This window comes from Apostichopus japonicus, chromosome 11 (assembly GCF_037975245.1).
Source record: "Apostichopus japonicus isolate 1M-3 chromosome 11, ASM3797524v1, whole genome shotgun sequence".
Taxonomy (NCBI): domain Eukaryota; kingdom Metazoa; phylum Echinodermata; class Holothuroidea; order Aspidochirotida; family Stichopodidae; genus Apostichopus; species Apostichopus japonicus.
In genome coordinates this window covers 17532523-17550020 of record NC_092571.1, presented here as the reverse complement: position 1 = coordinate 17550020, position 17498 = coordinate 17532523, and the positions used below count along the sequence as shown (strand labels likewise).

Genomic DNA, 17498 nt, shown 5'->3' with positions numbered 1-17498 from the left:
CCAATGCATTCACGTGACGTCAACGGTAACTTTACGCTTGAGAGTGTCAAGACCTTCGCCAATCCTAATACACTTACGGATGTTTAGATTTCACTCAGAGAGGAGCCTGTAATTTCTTAATACACGCCGTCATCGTCGGCTGTAGGTTGGCAGCTCTCGATCTACTTGATTTCATCAAACAATTAAAGAAATTGTGATGGGATTCGCGCCTGGCGACGATGCTTGTGTGTGCAATTATGTGTGTCTCTGAAATATATGTCTGTACCCGACCAGCAATTAACTGATGAGCTCTGGTGTTATTATGTAGTGAGCTTGGTAGTAATGTTATAGGGTTAGCCCATCTGGTAATCAACCTGTCTTATCACATAAAGAAGATTGACTAATGTTACCTTCCAACCCACTCTCCCTCTACCCAACCTCCTACCCCACCCCTCCTCCTCCCTCATCCCTCCTACCCCCATCCCACTCCCTCTTCCAACCACTGCTTGTTCCTACTTCCCATTTGATCCATCTTCATCAACAGCACTTCTGTACTTTCCCTTCAACATTAACACATCTTGGAGCCCGCTGACATTTTCTTCATAGCCTCCTCCTGGCCTCCACCGTGCCCTTTTCCATTATGTTCCTTCTCCCAGAAGCTAAGTCGATAATTTCTTTGCCTCTGCTTTCTCCGTCTTTCATTTCAGCATTTTCTCCCTTACAGTGTATCTTTAGGAACTTGCCAAATTATTCAGAAATTAATGAGATAACAGTTGCTGGTTTTTTTTTTCCTGCCTCCTCTTTTATGTATTTTTCTGTTCAACTCTACAGGATACCAATCAGGAAGTGAGTGCTCTTAGGCAAGACTTAGAAGACAAAAATAAAGGACTGTCAGGAGAACAAACCTTAGAAGACATGGTCACGGACGTACCTCAGGATAATAAAGGTTAGAAGTGGAGAAAACTTTAGAGATGGTGCATCTCTTAGCCACAATTATTACACCTCCATGACAGCATGATGCTTGGATATATATATGTACATCACCTCCCATCTTAAATATGTCTGTCCCTCTAAATATTATTATTGCATTCATGCCCAAAGCATACAAATTTGACAACATCGTACAAAAAGAAAGGACCTCAAATTCACTGCCCTCAGTCACGTAATTATTGAAAGATATTATAAAACTTGTCACTATTTATGTAAAGAATGATAAAGTTTGAATTTCTGTATTCAATGTGAATCGATTATCTGACACATGACCTTTAGAATACCACTACCAGTCCGAGTCCGTGTCACTTTTTCCAAGTACTCAGGATGTTTTGAAATCAATTGTTTATATTCCTAGTATTGCCTCACATAGTTTGAAATGTGAGGAAGGTATGAAAACATAAACACTGTAATTCATTTGTTAGATTTATATTTGGAAAAGGCATTTAAATGTCAAAGGATGAGTCAGATCTGCAGGATTTAGAACTTGTGCACATGTCTGCAGTATGTATAGTATATACAGTATGTATTGTTGATGTGTACAGTACCTCATAACAGCAGTATGTATAGTATGTATATGGATTGTTGATGTACAGTACCTCATGACAGCAGTATGTATAGTATATATGTATTGTTGATGTTCAGTACCTCATGACAGTAGTATGTATAGTATATATGGATTGTTGATGTACAGTACCTCATGACAGCAATACATATATAGTATATATGGATTGTTGATGTATAGTACCTCATGACAGCAGTATGTATAGTATATATGTATTGTTGATGTACAGTACCTCATGACAGCAGTACATGTATAGTATATATGGATTGTTGATGTATAGTACCTCATGACAGCAGTATGTATAGTATATATGTATTGTTGATGTACAATACCTCATGACAGCAGTATGTCTAGTATATATGTATTGTTGATGTACAGTACCTCATGACAGCAGTACATGTATAGTATATATGGATTGTTGATGTACAGTACCTCATGACAGCAATACATATATAGTATATATGGATTGTTGATGTATAGTACCTCATGACAGCAGTACATGTATAGTATATATGGATTGTTGATGTACAGTACCTCATGACAGCAGTACATGTATAGTATATATGTATTGTTGATGTACAGTACCTCATGACAGCAGTATGTATAGTATATATGTATTGTTGATGTACAGTACCTCATGACAGCAGTACATGTATAGTATATATGGATTGTTGATGTACAGTACCTCATGACAGCAGTACATGTATAGTATATATGGATTGTTGGTGTATAGTACCTCATGACAGCAGTATGTATAGTATATATGTATTGTTGGTGTATAGTACCTCATGACAGCAGTATGTATAGTATATATGTATTGTTGATGTACAGTACCTCATGACAGCAGTACATGTATAGTATATATGGATTGTTGGTGTATAGTACCTCATGACAGCAGTACATGTATAGTATATATGTATTGTTGATGTACAGTACCTCATGACAGCAGTACATGTATAGTATGGATTGTTGGTGTATAGTACCTCATGACAGCAGTATGTATAGTATATATGTATTGTTGGTGTATAGTACCTCATGACAGCAGTATGTATAGTATATATGTATTGTTGATGTACAGTACCTCATGACAGCAGTACATGTATAGTATATATGGATTGTTGATGTACAGTACCTCATGACAGCAATACATGTATAGTATATATGGATTGTTGGTGTATAGTACCTCATGACAGCAGTATGTATAGTATATATGTATTGTTGGTGTATAGTACCTCATGACAGCAGTATGTATAGTATATATGGATTGTTGATGTACAGTACCTCATGACAGCAGTATGTATAGTATATATGTATTGTTGGTGTATAGTACCTCATGACAGCAGTATGTATAGTATATATGTATTGTTGATGTACAGTACCTCATGACAGCAGTACATGTATAGTATATATGGATTGTTGGTGTATAGTACCTCATGACAGCAGTACATGTATAGTATATATGGATTGTTGGTGTATAGTACCTCATGACAGCAGTATGTATAGTATATATGTATTGTTGGTGTATAGTACCTCATGACAGCAGTATGTATAGTATATATGTATTGTTGATGTACAGTACCTCATGACAGCAGTACATGTATAGTATATATGGATTGTTGGTGTATAGTACCTCATGACAGCAGTATGTATAGTATATATGTATTGTTGATGTACAGTATCTCATGACAGTACATGTATAGTATATATGTATTGTTGACTTAATAGTACCTCATGACAGCAATACATGTATAGTATATATGGATTGTTGATGTATAGTACCTCATGACAGCAGTATGTATAGTATATATGTATTGTTGATGTACAGTACCTCATGACAGTAGTATGTATAGTATATATGGATTGTTGATGTACAGTACCTCATGACAGCAGTACGTATAGTATATATGTATTGTTGATGTACAGTACCTCATGACAGCAGTACATGTATAGTATATATGGATTGTTGGTGTATAGTACCTCATGACAGCAGTATGTATAGTATATATGTATTGTTGATGTACAGTACCTCATGACAGCAGTATGTATAGTATATATGTATTGTTGATGTACAGTACCTCATGACAGCAGTATGTATAGTATATATGTATTGTTGATGTACAGTACCTCATGACAGCAGTACATGTATAGTATATATGGATTGTTGGTGTATAGTACCTCATGACAGCAGTACGTATAGTATATATGTATTGTTGATGTATAGTACCTCATGACAGCAGTATGTATAGTATATATGTATTGTTGATGTACAGTACCTCATGACAGCAGTACATGTATAGTATATATGGATTGTTGATGTACAGTACCTCATGACAGCAGTATGTATAGTATGTATATGTATTGTTGATGTACAGTACCTCATGACAGCAGTACATGTATAGTATATATGGATTGTTGATGTACAGTACCTCATGACAGCAGTACGTATAGTATATATGTATTGTTGATGTACAGTACCTCATGACAGCAGTATGTATAGTATATATGTATTGTTGATGTACAGTACCTCATGACAGCAGTACATGTATAGTATATATGGATTGTTGATGTACAGTACCTCATGACAGCAGTACATGTATAGTATATATGGATTGTTGATGTACAGTACCTCATGACAGCAGTACATGTATAGTATATATGGATTGTTGATGTACAGTACCTCATGACAGCAGTATGTATAGTATATATGTATTGTTGATGTACAGTACCTCATGACAGCAGTACATGTATAGTATATATGGATTGTTGGTGTATAGTACCTCATGACAGCAGTATGTATAGTATATATGTATTGTTGGTGTATAGTACCTCATGACAGCAGTATGTATAGTATATATGTATTGTTGATGTACAGTACCTCATGACAGCAGTATGTATAGTATATATGTATTGTTGATGTACAGTACCTCATGACAGCAGTATGTATAGTATATATGTATTGTTGATGTACAGTACCTCATGACAGCAGTACATGTATAGTATATATGGATTGTTGGTGTATAGTACCTCATGACAGCAGTACATGTATAGTATATATGGATTGTTGGTGTATAGTACCTCATGACAGCAGTATGTATAGTATATATGTATTGTTGATGTACAGTATCTCATGACAGTACATGTATAGTATATATGTATTGTTGACTTAATAGTACCTCATGACAGCAATACATGTATAGTATATATGGATTGTTGATGTATAGTACCTCATGACAGCAGTACGTATAGTATATATGGATTGTTGATGTATAGTACCTCATGACAGCACTACGTATAGTATATATGGATTGTTGATGTATAGTACCTCATGACAGCACTACGTATAGTATATATGGATTGTTGATGTATAGTACCTCATGACAGCAGTATGTATAGTATATATGTATTGTTGATGTACAGTACCTCATGACAGCAGTATGTATAGTATATATGTATTGTTGATGTACAGTACCTCATGACAGCAGTACATGTATAGTATATATGGATTGTTGATGTACAGTACCTCATGACAGCAGTATGTATAGTATATATGTATTGTTGATGTACAGTACCTCATGACAGCAGTATGAATAGTATATATGTATTGTTGATGTACAGTACCTCATGACAGCAGTATGTATAGTATATATGTATTGTTGGTGTATAGTACCTCATGACAGCAGTATGTATAGTATATATGTATTGTTGATGTACAGTACCTCATGACAGCAGTATGTATAGTATATATGTATTGTTGATGTACAGTACCTCATGACAGCAGTATGTATAGTATATATGTATTGTTGATGTACAGTACCTCATGACAGCAGTATGTATAGTATATGTATTGTTGATGTACAGTACCTCATGACAGCAGTATGTATAGTATATATGTATTGTTGATGTACAGTACCTCATGACAGCAGTATGTATAGTATATATGTATTGTTGATGTACAGTACCTCATGACAGCAGTATGTATAGTATATATGTATTGTTGATGTACAGTACCTCATGACAGCAGTATGTATAGTATATATGTATTGTTGGTGTATAGTACCTCATGACAGCAGTATGTATAGTATATATGTATTGAACATAACTTTTGTGCTCTGCAGTCACTGATGGTCTTATCATAAAATGTCAACTTCATGGTTTTTAGCCCATGGCCTAAGGAACCATGTTAACAAATAGGACTCTGAGGGGGCTGCAGCATCCTTCAGCCAGGCTGCATAGGACAGAATCTTTTGTGCTCTGCAGTTTCAAACAAATGGCATATTGTTTGGTAAATTGGTATTGATCCGTCCTTGATCCGTCCTAGCTGAGCAGGATTTTGCAGTTACTGCAACTTCTCTTCCTGACACAGTGCCTATACAACAATAATAACAAGTTTTCAAAGTATTTGACAAAGGAATGTAACCATTGAAACAAGGTGACATTTGGACAGAAAAAAGTATTTCATGAAGCAAATGAGTAGTTTCCAAAGCAACTTAATAGGGAAGTTTAACATTCGTATAATATGACCTTTGTGCTGATTCTTACCCTTTGCATTGTTATGTAAATATGACATTTATGTAAATTCTTCCATTTAAGGAATGATACAAATGGTTTATAGCAACTGAACATGGTTGTTGAAACCACAAATATTGAATGAGATTTGAACTGTGTTGCCATCAGATGTAAACCTCTTTGTCATCAAATGTAACCTTAAAACTGTCTTTTCTATTTATTTTTTATTACTTTTAAAGAATGGCAGATGCTGCAAGACGAGGAGGTCCAAGATCTGAGAGAAAAATTCTCTGAAATGGAAGAAGAAAACAAGAGGCTGAAGGAGGAGGTGAAAGAGATAAAAGCGGTGGAGGGTACACCCGTGGATTCACCCCCGACCATGGAAGACTTAAAAAACCAACTCACACAGAAAGACCACGAACTGGTCAAAGTAAAAGAAGCCGTCACAAGTAAGTAGTCAGCAGGCGCTTAGCCAAAGGGGTGGCCAAGGGGGCAGCCCCCCCCCCCTTGAGCATTTTTTTTTTTTTTTTTGTATGTATGTATGTATTTATGATATCGCTATTAATTTCAAAAGAGAAAATGCTAAGATGCAACTTACAAGGCCTGGGAAGTGCCATTTCCAGCGATCTGGGAGGCAATTTCAGACAAAATTTTCTTGTACGCTTTGCGCTAACCAATGGTGGCGCTACGCTTAGATAGTTTGCAATGCGGAATCTACGGCTCGGGTAGTTTGCCTACAGTTTCGCCTCTCCCTTGGCAAATTCCTCGCTACGCGCCTGGTAGTCAGGCTTTGTGTAGGGTGAGATTTGAGGGAGCGAATGACGGCAGTAAATATGAAATGGATATGGATGAAGGTGAGGGGCATGAAGGTAGTACAGGGACTCGCTGACTAGGGTGTGATGGCGGTTTCTCCCTTGAAAACTTAACAAGCTCATCTCTCGTAGAAAATTATATGAACTGCCGCGAGGTAGGAGATGGGGATGGACAAGGGAAGGGAAGGGGTGGAAGTAGGGGGAAGGTGGAGGAAGTTAAGAGATAAAAAAAAATGGAGACTACGCCAGTACATACACTCCCAACTGATCTGAACTCTCACTGAAAGGCGATTAATTGGTGTGAGAAAATGGCCAACACTACCTATACATATTTGGGGTAGGATAAACTCAGGGTATAGGGAGGAGAGAGGTGGGGGGGGGGGGGGAATTGAAGTGGATAAGGTTGTGGATAGGCAAATGATGAGGGTTTTCTTTGAGAAAAATTTATGAACTGATGATATCACAGGAAGGCCTTGCAAGTAAGGTGATATGAATAATTGGTAGGGATATGAAGGAAGAATATGGAGGATGATTCAACTTTGATGTTAAAGCAATGTTCACTGATGAAATTGAAAGGAGGAATATTAAAGGCTTTCAAACTTTACATTCTTTGGCTCTCGCTGATTGGATTTAACTTTCAAATGTTTTTAACCAACATTCCTTCCGAAAGTAAAAGATTCCCTCGATACTCGGAGAAAGTCCTAAGCTTTGGTATGCTGTAGATCTGATCAACCGTTTCCAACTTCTCGTCGAAGATTAATCTTTGAAATGCCGTCAGAGGCTCGCCAACCACCAGGAGCCAAGCAGTACAAGCTGTAAAAACATGTCTAAACACGTTGTAAATCTCTCAGGAATACAGTATATGTTGCATGTGCATAGGATACTCGATGCTTAAAGAGATCTCGGATAGCTTGAAGGCAGAGATAAAATCAATATGGGGTCTGGGAAATTTATTAATGTGACATCATGGTGGTTATAAAGAAGGCTAACGTATTCTATGGTAGTGGAGGAACGGTTGACTAAAGTCTAAGTGAGAATGTAACACATTGAACAAGCACATGTGTTCAAGTGGGGGAGGGGCAGTGAGGGGTGGGAGGGATGGAGGGGGTTGGACAGAGAGGGGCAGGGCCTACTTAACTTTTGAGGACATACTTATACTATTCTTTGAAATTTGCACTGATATGTGCAGCCTTATGACATTTGATTTTGTTGTGCATTGGCATCATTGAGGGAAGGTAGGTAGGTAGACAGACAAGAGGGTTGCTGAAGGCTAGATAAGGGTGTGAAGGAATTGGATCAACTGCTTTTAGGGTGCTGGATTCCATAGTGAGAGGTACAATGTTTTCTTACATACATTCAGCTTTAATATATATGACAAACACATACATCTGATACTAAAGTCTTTTACAGAGAGGAACCCTTGGCAGGTTCAAAATCAAAATTTGATAAATCCCAAATTTTCTTCAGTGTCTCAATGACAAAACAGAGAGATGGTGGAAAATAGCCAGACATTTGAAGAAAAAGAAGAAAGAAAAAAGAGAAACCTATTATAGAAATCATCCCTAGAATAAATTGATATTCTTGATGAATTGAAGGTATTTAGAAATCATAATAGCTTCGTAATCAATTTTTGATTTCTCCAGAGACAGAGGATAAGACACTTGTTGTTGTTGAGAATTGTTAGTGATATACTGGGAATTTTGAAAAGTGCAAAAATGAAAAGAAGTGCTGCAAAATAACTTCTTTGCAGGCACCAAGACGGGCAACTAGACGAGTTTTAAATGCTAAAGATCACTTGATGGCAAATACCATGCGAAAGACAAGATTATTTATTCATGCAATGAGCCGGTATACATTTCAAGTGTGAAATGTGCTAGCCTTTAATAAGGCTTATTGGAGAGGGTCCCCAGGGTGGTACAAAGTTTTTTTTTCTTTGTGAACATTCATAAAATATTGATAGAACCAATTTCAATCCTCTGAAAAAAAGTCTTGAAGTTGAGGAATAGCTTGGAAATGTCAGCTTGGGTTGTCACATGACCTCTGCAGTACTGTAATTATATAAATTTCACATTTGGAACTCAGAAGAAAAAGAAGGAAGAAATACAATAAAAAAAAGTTTCACCCAGTAGCTGTTAAACAGTCTTCTTGCATCCAGGAGGTTGCTATGCTGTAGAGTAGTGAAGTTAAATTTTGATAATTTTTAATAGTCTTGAAAATTTCTTCTAACAGACACCTTTTATATTTTCCTGTATTTAATACACAAGAAGCCATCTTTTACCAAAGCAAAATTGATCTTTATTTATAATAAATGATAAAGTCTGAACTGTAAAAAAGAACAATTGCCATACATACTGTAAGTTTACTGTCCACTGTTGTATCTTCTAGAATAACTTGAAAGAGCTTCTCATAAATAAATTAAGGAAAGAAACGATCCTTTCAATTAATGCTACCCAGACTCGGTGGCCTGGATCAAATGGATCAGATCAGTGCCTGATCTCAAATCAATGCCTGATCTCAAATCAATGCCTGATCTCAAATCAATGCCTGATCTCAAATCAATGCCTGATCTCAAATCAATGCCTGATCTCAAATCAATGCCTGCGCTCATCATGTCTGGTAGGGTTACAGCCACATATATTTCTAGAGGGACTTTATTACCCTTGGAAGTATAAAATGACCCTCCTCCCCCCCCCGCCCCCACCCTCCACCAGCAAACAGAATATTACAACATAAAAACATTCCTAGAGTAGGCCTACTGTACGATACATAAATCTATAGCATGCATGTGCAGTACAACTTAAAAAGTTGAAAATCGTTCAACATCGTTTCAGGGCTTGCAAAATATACTGTAGCACAATTTTGCAGCTGAAGCCTCCATTTTATAAAGATTTCTCAAAGAGACAGGGACGTAGCCTACATCAGATTGTTCGAAATTCTGTTTAGTAAACAGCTTTAACCATGAGGATTCTACATTTGAAGAATGTTTCACTCCCACAACCCTTGACTCATGCAGGTGTTAATCCCATTGCCATGTGTGTATCTCTGGCATTTAAAAGGATTCTTCAAGCCCTGACAAGAAATTCCAAACATTTAAAATCTTAGAAGATTTATAGCTACACAGAGGTTGGCAAATTCGATGGGAAATTCCAAGCTGTGTCTTACAGGGAAAGAGGGGATCATTTACATAGACTGTCATTTATCCATGTTTAATAAATCACCGCAACTCATTCATTTTTTTGCTTCAAACTTGCAGTAAAGTCGAGAAGCGTTAACGGGCATCTGGTGGTTGAAAATGAAACTAACAGTCCTAGAAAATAGTCATCTTTGTTTCTCTTCCAAAAAATATGTGTAGTTTGCAAGATAATCGTTGTCCAATCGGTAATAATTTGTGAAACCTGCAAAATGCAAGCAAGTTTCACTGTTTTAAAGAACAATGCCATACAAGCAGTGTATTGTTTTTCACAGGGAGTCATTTGGCAACTACCCTAGTGTTGGTTTCCAAGTATGTTTTGGTTTTAGTTTTGGTCTCAGTTTCGGTTTTAGTTTTGGTTTTGGGGGAAGTTTTTTGTTATTAGGCCACAATAGGCCACAATTTAAGAACAATGATAGAGTGCATTTACACCCCCCCACCCCACCCCCAGTAGAGTCATTGTATGGTTGCCACTATTATGTCACTCTGTTGCAAGGGTAGGAATTAGTGGTTTAGTTTTCAATATGTATCTTGTCTGTAATCTGGGGTTTTCAGGTGACATATATATTGTTTTAGTCAGCCATGGTTTCTTTCCACCCATACATATTGCAATTTCATTTAGATGCATCTTGGGTAGTAAAGCAATATATGATCTTCAAAATGAACACAAAATTTGCAGATTTACTGTAACTCTCTTCCAATGTTACTGTAATACAGTTACATTTTTGATTCAAGTTAGTAGTTCGCATAGGATCATGTCCTTTTTAAGATGACAAGCCAAAACATGGAGGTTCGGGGTGGTGGAAGGGGGGGGGCGGGGGTGTAAGGCGGTCGGTGCTTTAATTGAAAAGTTGTTAAGGTCTTTCGAAAGTATCAAGAAACTTCTTCTCAAAAGGTGGTGGGGCCAAATTGCTTTGTATTCCTTGCCAATTGTATTAATTAGTATAATTAATATGATATCGCATATATTAGCATATATTAATAAGATGTTATAAGGTCTTTGTCAGCATGTAACTTTGAAACTGGATTACGGTAGTTTGCCCTGGCAGTAAAGAAAGCTTTCTTGTTTTATTTTGTTAATAATCTCTACTTTGTTTGCTTTTGTGCAGTAATGAAGAATGACAGAAAGCGGTTAAAAGGAGAAAAAGTGGATCTGTTGAACCAGATGAAGCAACTCTACTGCACCTTAGAGGCGAAGGAGGAGGAGATGAGAGACTTTATGAGAAACTACGAGGAGAGGATGGCAGAATCAGAGAGCAAACTGAAACAAGTCACCCAGGAGAAAGAGGAGGTGGAGAAAGATCACTGGGAGATCCTAAAGAGAGCCCGAGAGGCGGCAGAGAGGTCTGTCACCCTCAGGAACCAACTCGACCAGAAACAAAGAGAAAACGAAAATTTGCAGGAAGAAATACTCAAGGTGAAGATTGCAAACAGTTCGCGCCTTTCTATTTACAAAGAGCATTTTTTGACGATAATTAACGAAATGTTTAAAACTAGATTTTGATTTACTTCCTTCCTCGCTTACCTGTCTCCCCACAACCTTAGCTCCCTCGTTCTACCGTGCCTAGAAGGAACTGGTAACCTTTTATCACTGTCTCCCCAGAACCTTAGCTCCCTCGTTCTACCGTGCCTAGAAGGAACTGGTAACCTTTTATCACTGTCTCCCCAGAACCTTAGCACCCTCGTTCTACAGTGCCTAGAAGGAACTGGTAACCTTTTATCACTGTGCGCCCTCAATGACCGGCCCCTCCGGTCAATGCCCGTCCTTCTCATTCTTTCACTCAAAGTGTCTACATCGTTCGTTTTTTGCATGGATTAATTTTCAACTAATTCGATCGGAACGGTTCCCTAGGATCTCTGTTTGCCTTTGAGGGAAACTTGAGTACTATTCTTAATCGTGTGCATCTCGATAAGTGTGGAAACGGCGAACAGAATTTAAAGCTCTGACACGTTTATCGGTGGAATTTGATGAAAGCCATCCTTGGAAATTGAGTCAAAGGTTAACTTTCAGTAGTAATCTGAAGTTAGAAAGCTATCTTAATGTCATTACTGGTCATTCGTTAAATAAAATATTCAACATGTTTCCGACAAAAACTCGCCCAAGTATCCTCTTATTCGTGAGTACACCAGTGGGGGGGGTCATTGGGGTCATTTTGAAAACACTTGTGGGACTCTCTCCCACAGTAGTTCATGGATGTTTACCAAAAGTTACTTGCGTTCATTTACAAATCGTGCACCATCTACGTCATACAGGAACTCGGTGTCGAAATCTTTTTCTGTTTCCTGTCTCTTACACGATGACCTTCATTGTGTTACATTGTATACCAGTGTTCCCCCCCCCCCTGAAGATCATGTTTAATATTGTGATAGATGAAAACTAAAAACAAGAGATGATACTTTTATCGTTAAAATGTACCATTTTTCTTTTTCTGCTTATACTGTAAATATCAGTAAATATTTTTTATTCTCTTCCAGATGAGGAAACTCTTAATGGTAGACATGCACAATTCCGTGTCGATGCCGCACATCACCGTAACCAGCACGCCGGTCTCTGCCAGTCAGAGCAGTCTAGAATCAAACTCTACCCAAGACGGTCACGTATCATCCAACCATAAAGGTGTATACAATCAGCTCCCGGATGGCTTCACCCCTCCAAGCTCTGCCAGAAGCACCCAGTCTTTCATGTCAGGTAAGAAGAATGTAATATGCATATGAAGTAAGGGCAGGGATGGAGGAGGGATGGAGAGGGGTCCAACCATAAAGGTATCTACCACTAATACTGGGTGGTTTCACACTACAAGCTCTGCCAGAAGCACCCAGTCTTTCATGTCAGGTAAGAAGAATGTAATATGCATATGAAGTAAGGGCAGGGATGGAGGAGGGATGGAGAGGGGTCCAACCATAAAGGTATCTACCACTAATACTGGGTGGTTTCAACACTCTTAGCTCTGACAGAAGCACCCAGTCTTTCATGTCAGGTAAGAAGAATGTAATATGCATATGAAGTAAGGGCAGGGATGGAAGAGGGATGAAGCGGGGTCCAACCATAAAGGTATCTACAATCAGCTCCCGGATGGCTTCACCCCTCCCAGCTCTGCCAGAAGCACCCAGTCTTTCATGTCAGGTAAGAATAATGTAATATGCATATGAAGTAAGGGCAGGGATGGAAGAGGGATGAAGCAGGGTCCAACCATAAAGGTATCTACCACTAATACTGGGTGGTTTCACCACTTTTAGCTCTGACAGAAGCACCCAGTCTTTCATGTCAGGTAAGAAGAATGTAATAGGCATATGAAATAAGGGCAGGGATGGAAGAGGGATGGAGAGGGGTCCAACCATAAGGTATCTACCACTAATACTGGGTGGTTTCACCCCTACAAGCTCCTTTTAGCAGCTTTTGCTATGAGTTTATCTTTTTTTTTCACAAAGAAGGAAGTTCAGAAATTTTAGTAAAATCTCTTGACTTGAACCATACCGTGGGTAGATTTGTATGTTTTAAATATTGATCATATTATGATTTGAGTCAAGGGATCATGTATGGACCAGTTTCAGTGATGTTGCCTTAAGTAGAGTTAGTAGAGTAAATTGATACAAGCCCAGAAATCACCTTTCAACTGTTGAGGTCGGGTTCAACTGTTCAAGGTAGGGCCATTTTGTTATGGTAGGATCCAACTCCCCATTGTTAGGGGAAGGGATAGGAGGAGGGGAAGGAGGGAATGACGATATTTTTCTCACAAATTCAAAGTATTTTATAAACCATATTCCATATCCCCATCTTTTTCCTCACATCATTCAGGGAAAAGATGGAGTAACTTTTCTTTTGTTGGCCTGAGAGGTGAGGGTACACAGAACCCCACTTGCGTCACTTATCTTACCTCATCTACACTCACCTATTTATTCTACCTTCTACACCACTCAACCCCCACCATTATTTCACCCTTCCGTGACAAAATTTGCTTTACCATTTTTAGTTCAATTTTTGCTTTTGTTTTTTATTTGTTAAAAGAAACATCCTTAAATTAAAAAAAAAAATACTGAATGAAGTGAAGAATCTGAGCACCATCATTGTTAATTAACATAAACTTGATGTGACATATTAGTGTCCCTTCATCAGCAACTAATATACGATTCAAATTTGTGTTTATTGATCTTGTCTCCTTTGGTTGGTCTAACTTTTTGCCTTTGAATAGAACAAGAAACGATATGGAAGTATGACATGATGGGAAGTAGTTGTATTAAGTAATATCAAATCAGATGGGAAAGTATAAAACAATAAATTTAAGATGACACCTTTACAGATGGTGTTAAGATTTTAACTGTTTAATGGGGGAAGGATTATTATAACGGGAGGAAAAAAAGACCTTGTTAGAGTTTATGCCGAGGGACAAATCATGCACCTGGGAGGATTTGTGCCAGTATTTTCATGATTCCTTCTTTAGGTAGTTTTGAGATCATTTCAAGATACAAGGTGTAGTTAGGTGATATTCAGAGGTTAGTCAGCCTGATTTCATTACCATGGTGACAGCAATATGTATGTAGAAGTATATGTATGCACAAGTAGAATTCTCTTTGTTATATTAAGTACAGTACAGTATGAGTATGAATCGAATGCCCCTGGAATCTAGCAATAGTAAAAGTAACTGAATTTTGCATCGGACCTTTTATCGCCATTTTTCAAACTGCTATGAGTATGCCTACCAACTCAAGTCCGCCCAGCCAAGTCCAAAATACTGGCAACTTTGCAGGAGTAAGATCCTGGACTTACTACGAGTCTGTAATAAGTCAGTGAGTGTACTTGATACAGTTCTGCTACATGTCAGGTTTCTCAGCCATATGTCAGCAGTTCTGATGACTTCACACAGTCAAAGGTAGTGGTAACATAGTCAAACACAGTGAAATACCGTTGGACAGGTCAGTGAGGAGATATTCACACTGAAAGTCAAAGAGATGATTTCCTCTGCAATTACCTTGTTGGCCACCTAAACCATGTCTTCCAGTGGCGATATGCATTGCTTAAAATAAAATGTGTGTTTATAATGTAAATGTAATACAAAATGTAACCCATGATCCCCCCCCCCCCCTTCTTGTTTTTTTTCCCACTATGTTTGTTAACCAGTCATAAGCTTCTGCTCCATTCTGATTTAAAATCATCCAAACAGCAGCCGAAGAAGCATAAAGGGTCATCTACCCCATTCCTATCTCTGCACCTTTTTTTTTCAATTTTTTTTTATTTTTAATATTTTTCAAAATTGACCAAGATTACACCAAGAACCTGATCAATGTTGCTTTTCATATAATAATTCATGCCCTTTTGTTGTTGTTGTTTTTATTTACAAAAAATAATTCCAAATTCTGCTGGTTCCTGCCTATAAGGAACTGTGGTTTGTTATATATGGCTGAAAGCACTGTAGTAGTTGTAGTAGTATTATTATTACTAATAGTAAAGTATATGAGTGTTGCACTCAAAACATTATAACTTAAGTTGTTATTCCTGTTGACCTTGTACAGCACAAAAGATTTTTTTTCTATGTATGTTACTGTACGTCAGTGAGTGTATTCATAAACTGTGAGAGATAGAGAAATACCTTGTTTACCAGAAGGAACCGTAACCATACGATATTTGGTCATTATGTGAATTTACAGAACTGTAATTGTCCCTGTCTTTGTTGTCCTCTCCCTTCTCACCCCCCTCCCCTTCCCCCTCCCCCAACCAATATTCTCTTATCATCATCCCAACAAAAATCAACCTATACGCATCAGCAAAAAAAGGCTTTCATGAGTACAATTAAAGGTATGAATCTCTCCACTCAGGTGTCTGTAAGGAATAAAAGGAAATGTAAGTACTAAAAATATTTGACAAGAAACAAGAAAATTAGTGGCAACTAGAAAGGAGAAATTTCATCCTAACACAAACTTTACGATGAGGAAGGCTGCTCTTATAAAGATAATGGAGATGTTGTTAATTGAGCACAACTCTGCTCATTTCTTAGTCATGTTCGGTAATAAATGGTTTTGCAGATTTACAGGGTTCGTAACTTTGTACAACTTTCCAAAATATTGTTAAACATTTTCAACATTTCCGTGAATTTTCTGTGAAAGAAATAAGCAAAGCAAAAAAATACTTCCATCAAAGAGCAAAAAGTCTTCCTAACTCATTGCATGAACGAAATAAAAATTCCATACCGGAGAAGGACAAAATTTCTGTACATTCATTTGCTCCTTTTTGTTTCTTCCCTTTTGTTTCGGAAGCTCCCTCAACAGATAGCGAGAGTCGCGAGATGCTACTGTCGGCGATACCGATATCGCGATCGACGGAAGATTGCAGCGCAGATGGCTCGCCGAAGCAGAAGAAGAAGAAGAAACCGAAAAAATTCAACTCGCTCTCGAAGATATTCGGAAGGAAAAATAGACCGTTATTGGAATCCATAATATTTGATGGTAAGTGGGTTTGTAAGAAGATGTTTAATTAAAGGTATGTGCTGTATTGGCCCCAAATATGCTAGATATTCAAATATGGTCACCTTTGGTCCAAATTCTTAAACCTGTTTTGATTACAACCCTTTGAGGAAATTTCCCTCACTGGGACATTCAGTCATCTTGTGTGTTCCTTAAAAATGTCTGAGAACAATTTGGAGAGTTAAAGACCTCCAGGAAAGTACTCTTTAGAAAACTTCTAGCATGCTATAAGTTGGGGTCTATACTGACTACCTTTAAAAACTGCAATTTGTAGTTGATAGATTTGTACATGATAAGAAAGGTAATGTATTTAGATAAAGGTTATCTGTCACTTTAGGTGATCAAATCTCTGCCTGAAATGTTGAAGTTTATGGAAACACAGAATACGATCAGTCTCCGTTCGTTCACTTGTCTCTGGATTAAGTCTTTAAGGCAATGAACGGTGAAACACCTGTTTCTGTGTTTTTTCTTTCTCTTCTGAATTGATTTCATTGTGTTATTCTTCGTTTCTGCAGCGGATACTCCCACGGTCTCCATGTGTTCCCTAACCACTTCGTCCCAGGGTAGCGTGATCGACCTCTTCGCCCTCCAGGAGAGCGATAAAGACAAATTAGCGGAAGAGTGTAAGACATTACCCATGATGCAATGGAAGGCCAGTATGGTGGTGGCCTGGCTGGAGAAAGTTATGTGCTTGCCAGAGTACAGCCGCTCCTGTGCTGAAAATATTAAAAGTGGCCAGGTGAGCATGACTATTGCAATCTTTAAGTGATGATTTGGAAAGTTATAAGTTTTATTTCAAAAGTTTACTAGATGAAGTCGAGTTCTTTGAAGCATGATGAGAGTAATAGTAAAGAGTGGTATAAGCATTAGAATCAGATAAAGGCTAAACTGTTCATACTGACAGAGTGTGTGCTTTGAAGCATGATATGAGAGGACAGTATAGAGTGGTATTAGCATTAGAATCAGATAAAGGTTAGGAACTGTTTATACTGTCAGTACG

The 17498-nt window shown here is 37.8% G+C and overlaps 1 protein-coding gene across 8 annotated transcripts in view; it reads left to right on the top strand.

The window, feature by feature from the left end:
* Positions 1 to 17498, top strand: part of LOC139976231 (kazrin-like) — a 91289-nt gene that overhangs the window by 60801 nt on the left and 12990 nt on the right. For 7 of the 8 annotated variants that reach the window (XM_071984808.1, XM_071984804.1, XM_071984803.1 and 4 more), the window contains 7 exons: positions 811 to 925; positions 6280 to 6489; positions 11152 to 11459; positions 12518 to 12731; positions 13839 to 13877; positions 16292 to 16480; positions 17014 to 17237. In XM_071984808.1, the coding sequence (XP_071840909.1) occupies positions 811 to 925; positions 6280 to 6489; positions 11152 to 11459; positions 12518 to 12731; positions 13839 to 13877; positions 16292 to 16480; positions 17014 to 17237 (1299 nt within the window). The remainder of the gene's footprint in view (positions 1 to 810; positions 926 to 6279; positions 6490 to 11151; positions 11460 to 12517; positions 12732 to 13838; positions 13878 to 16291; positions 16481 to 17013; positions 17238 to 17498) is intronic. The other variant, XM_071984807.1, reaches the window with a different exon arrangement.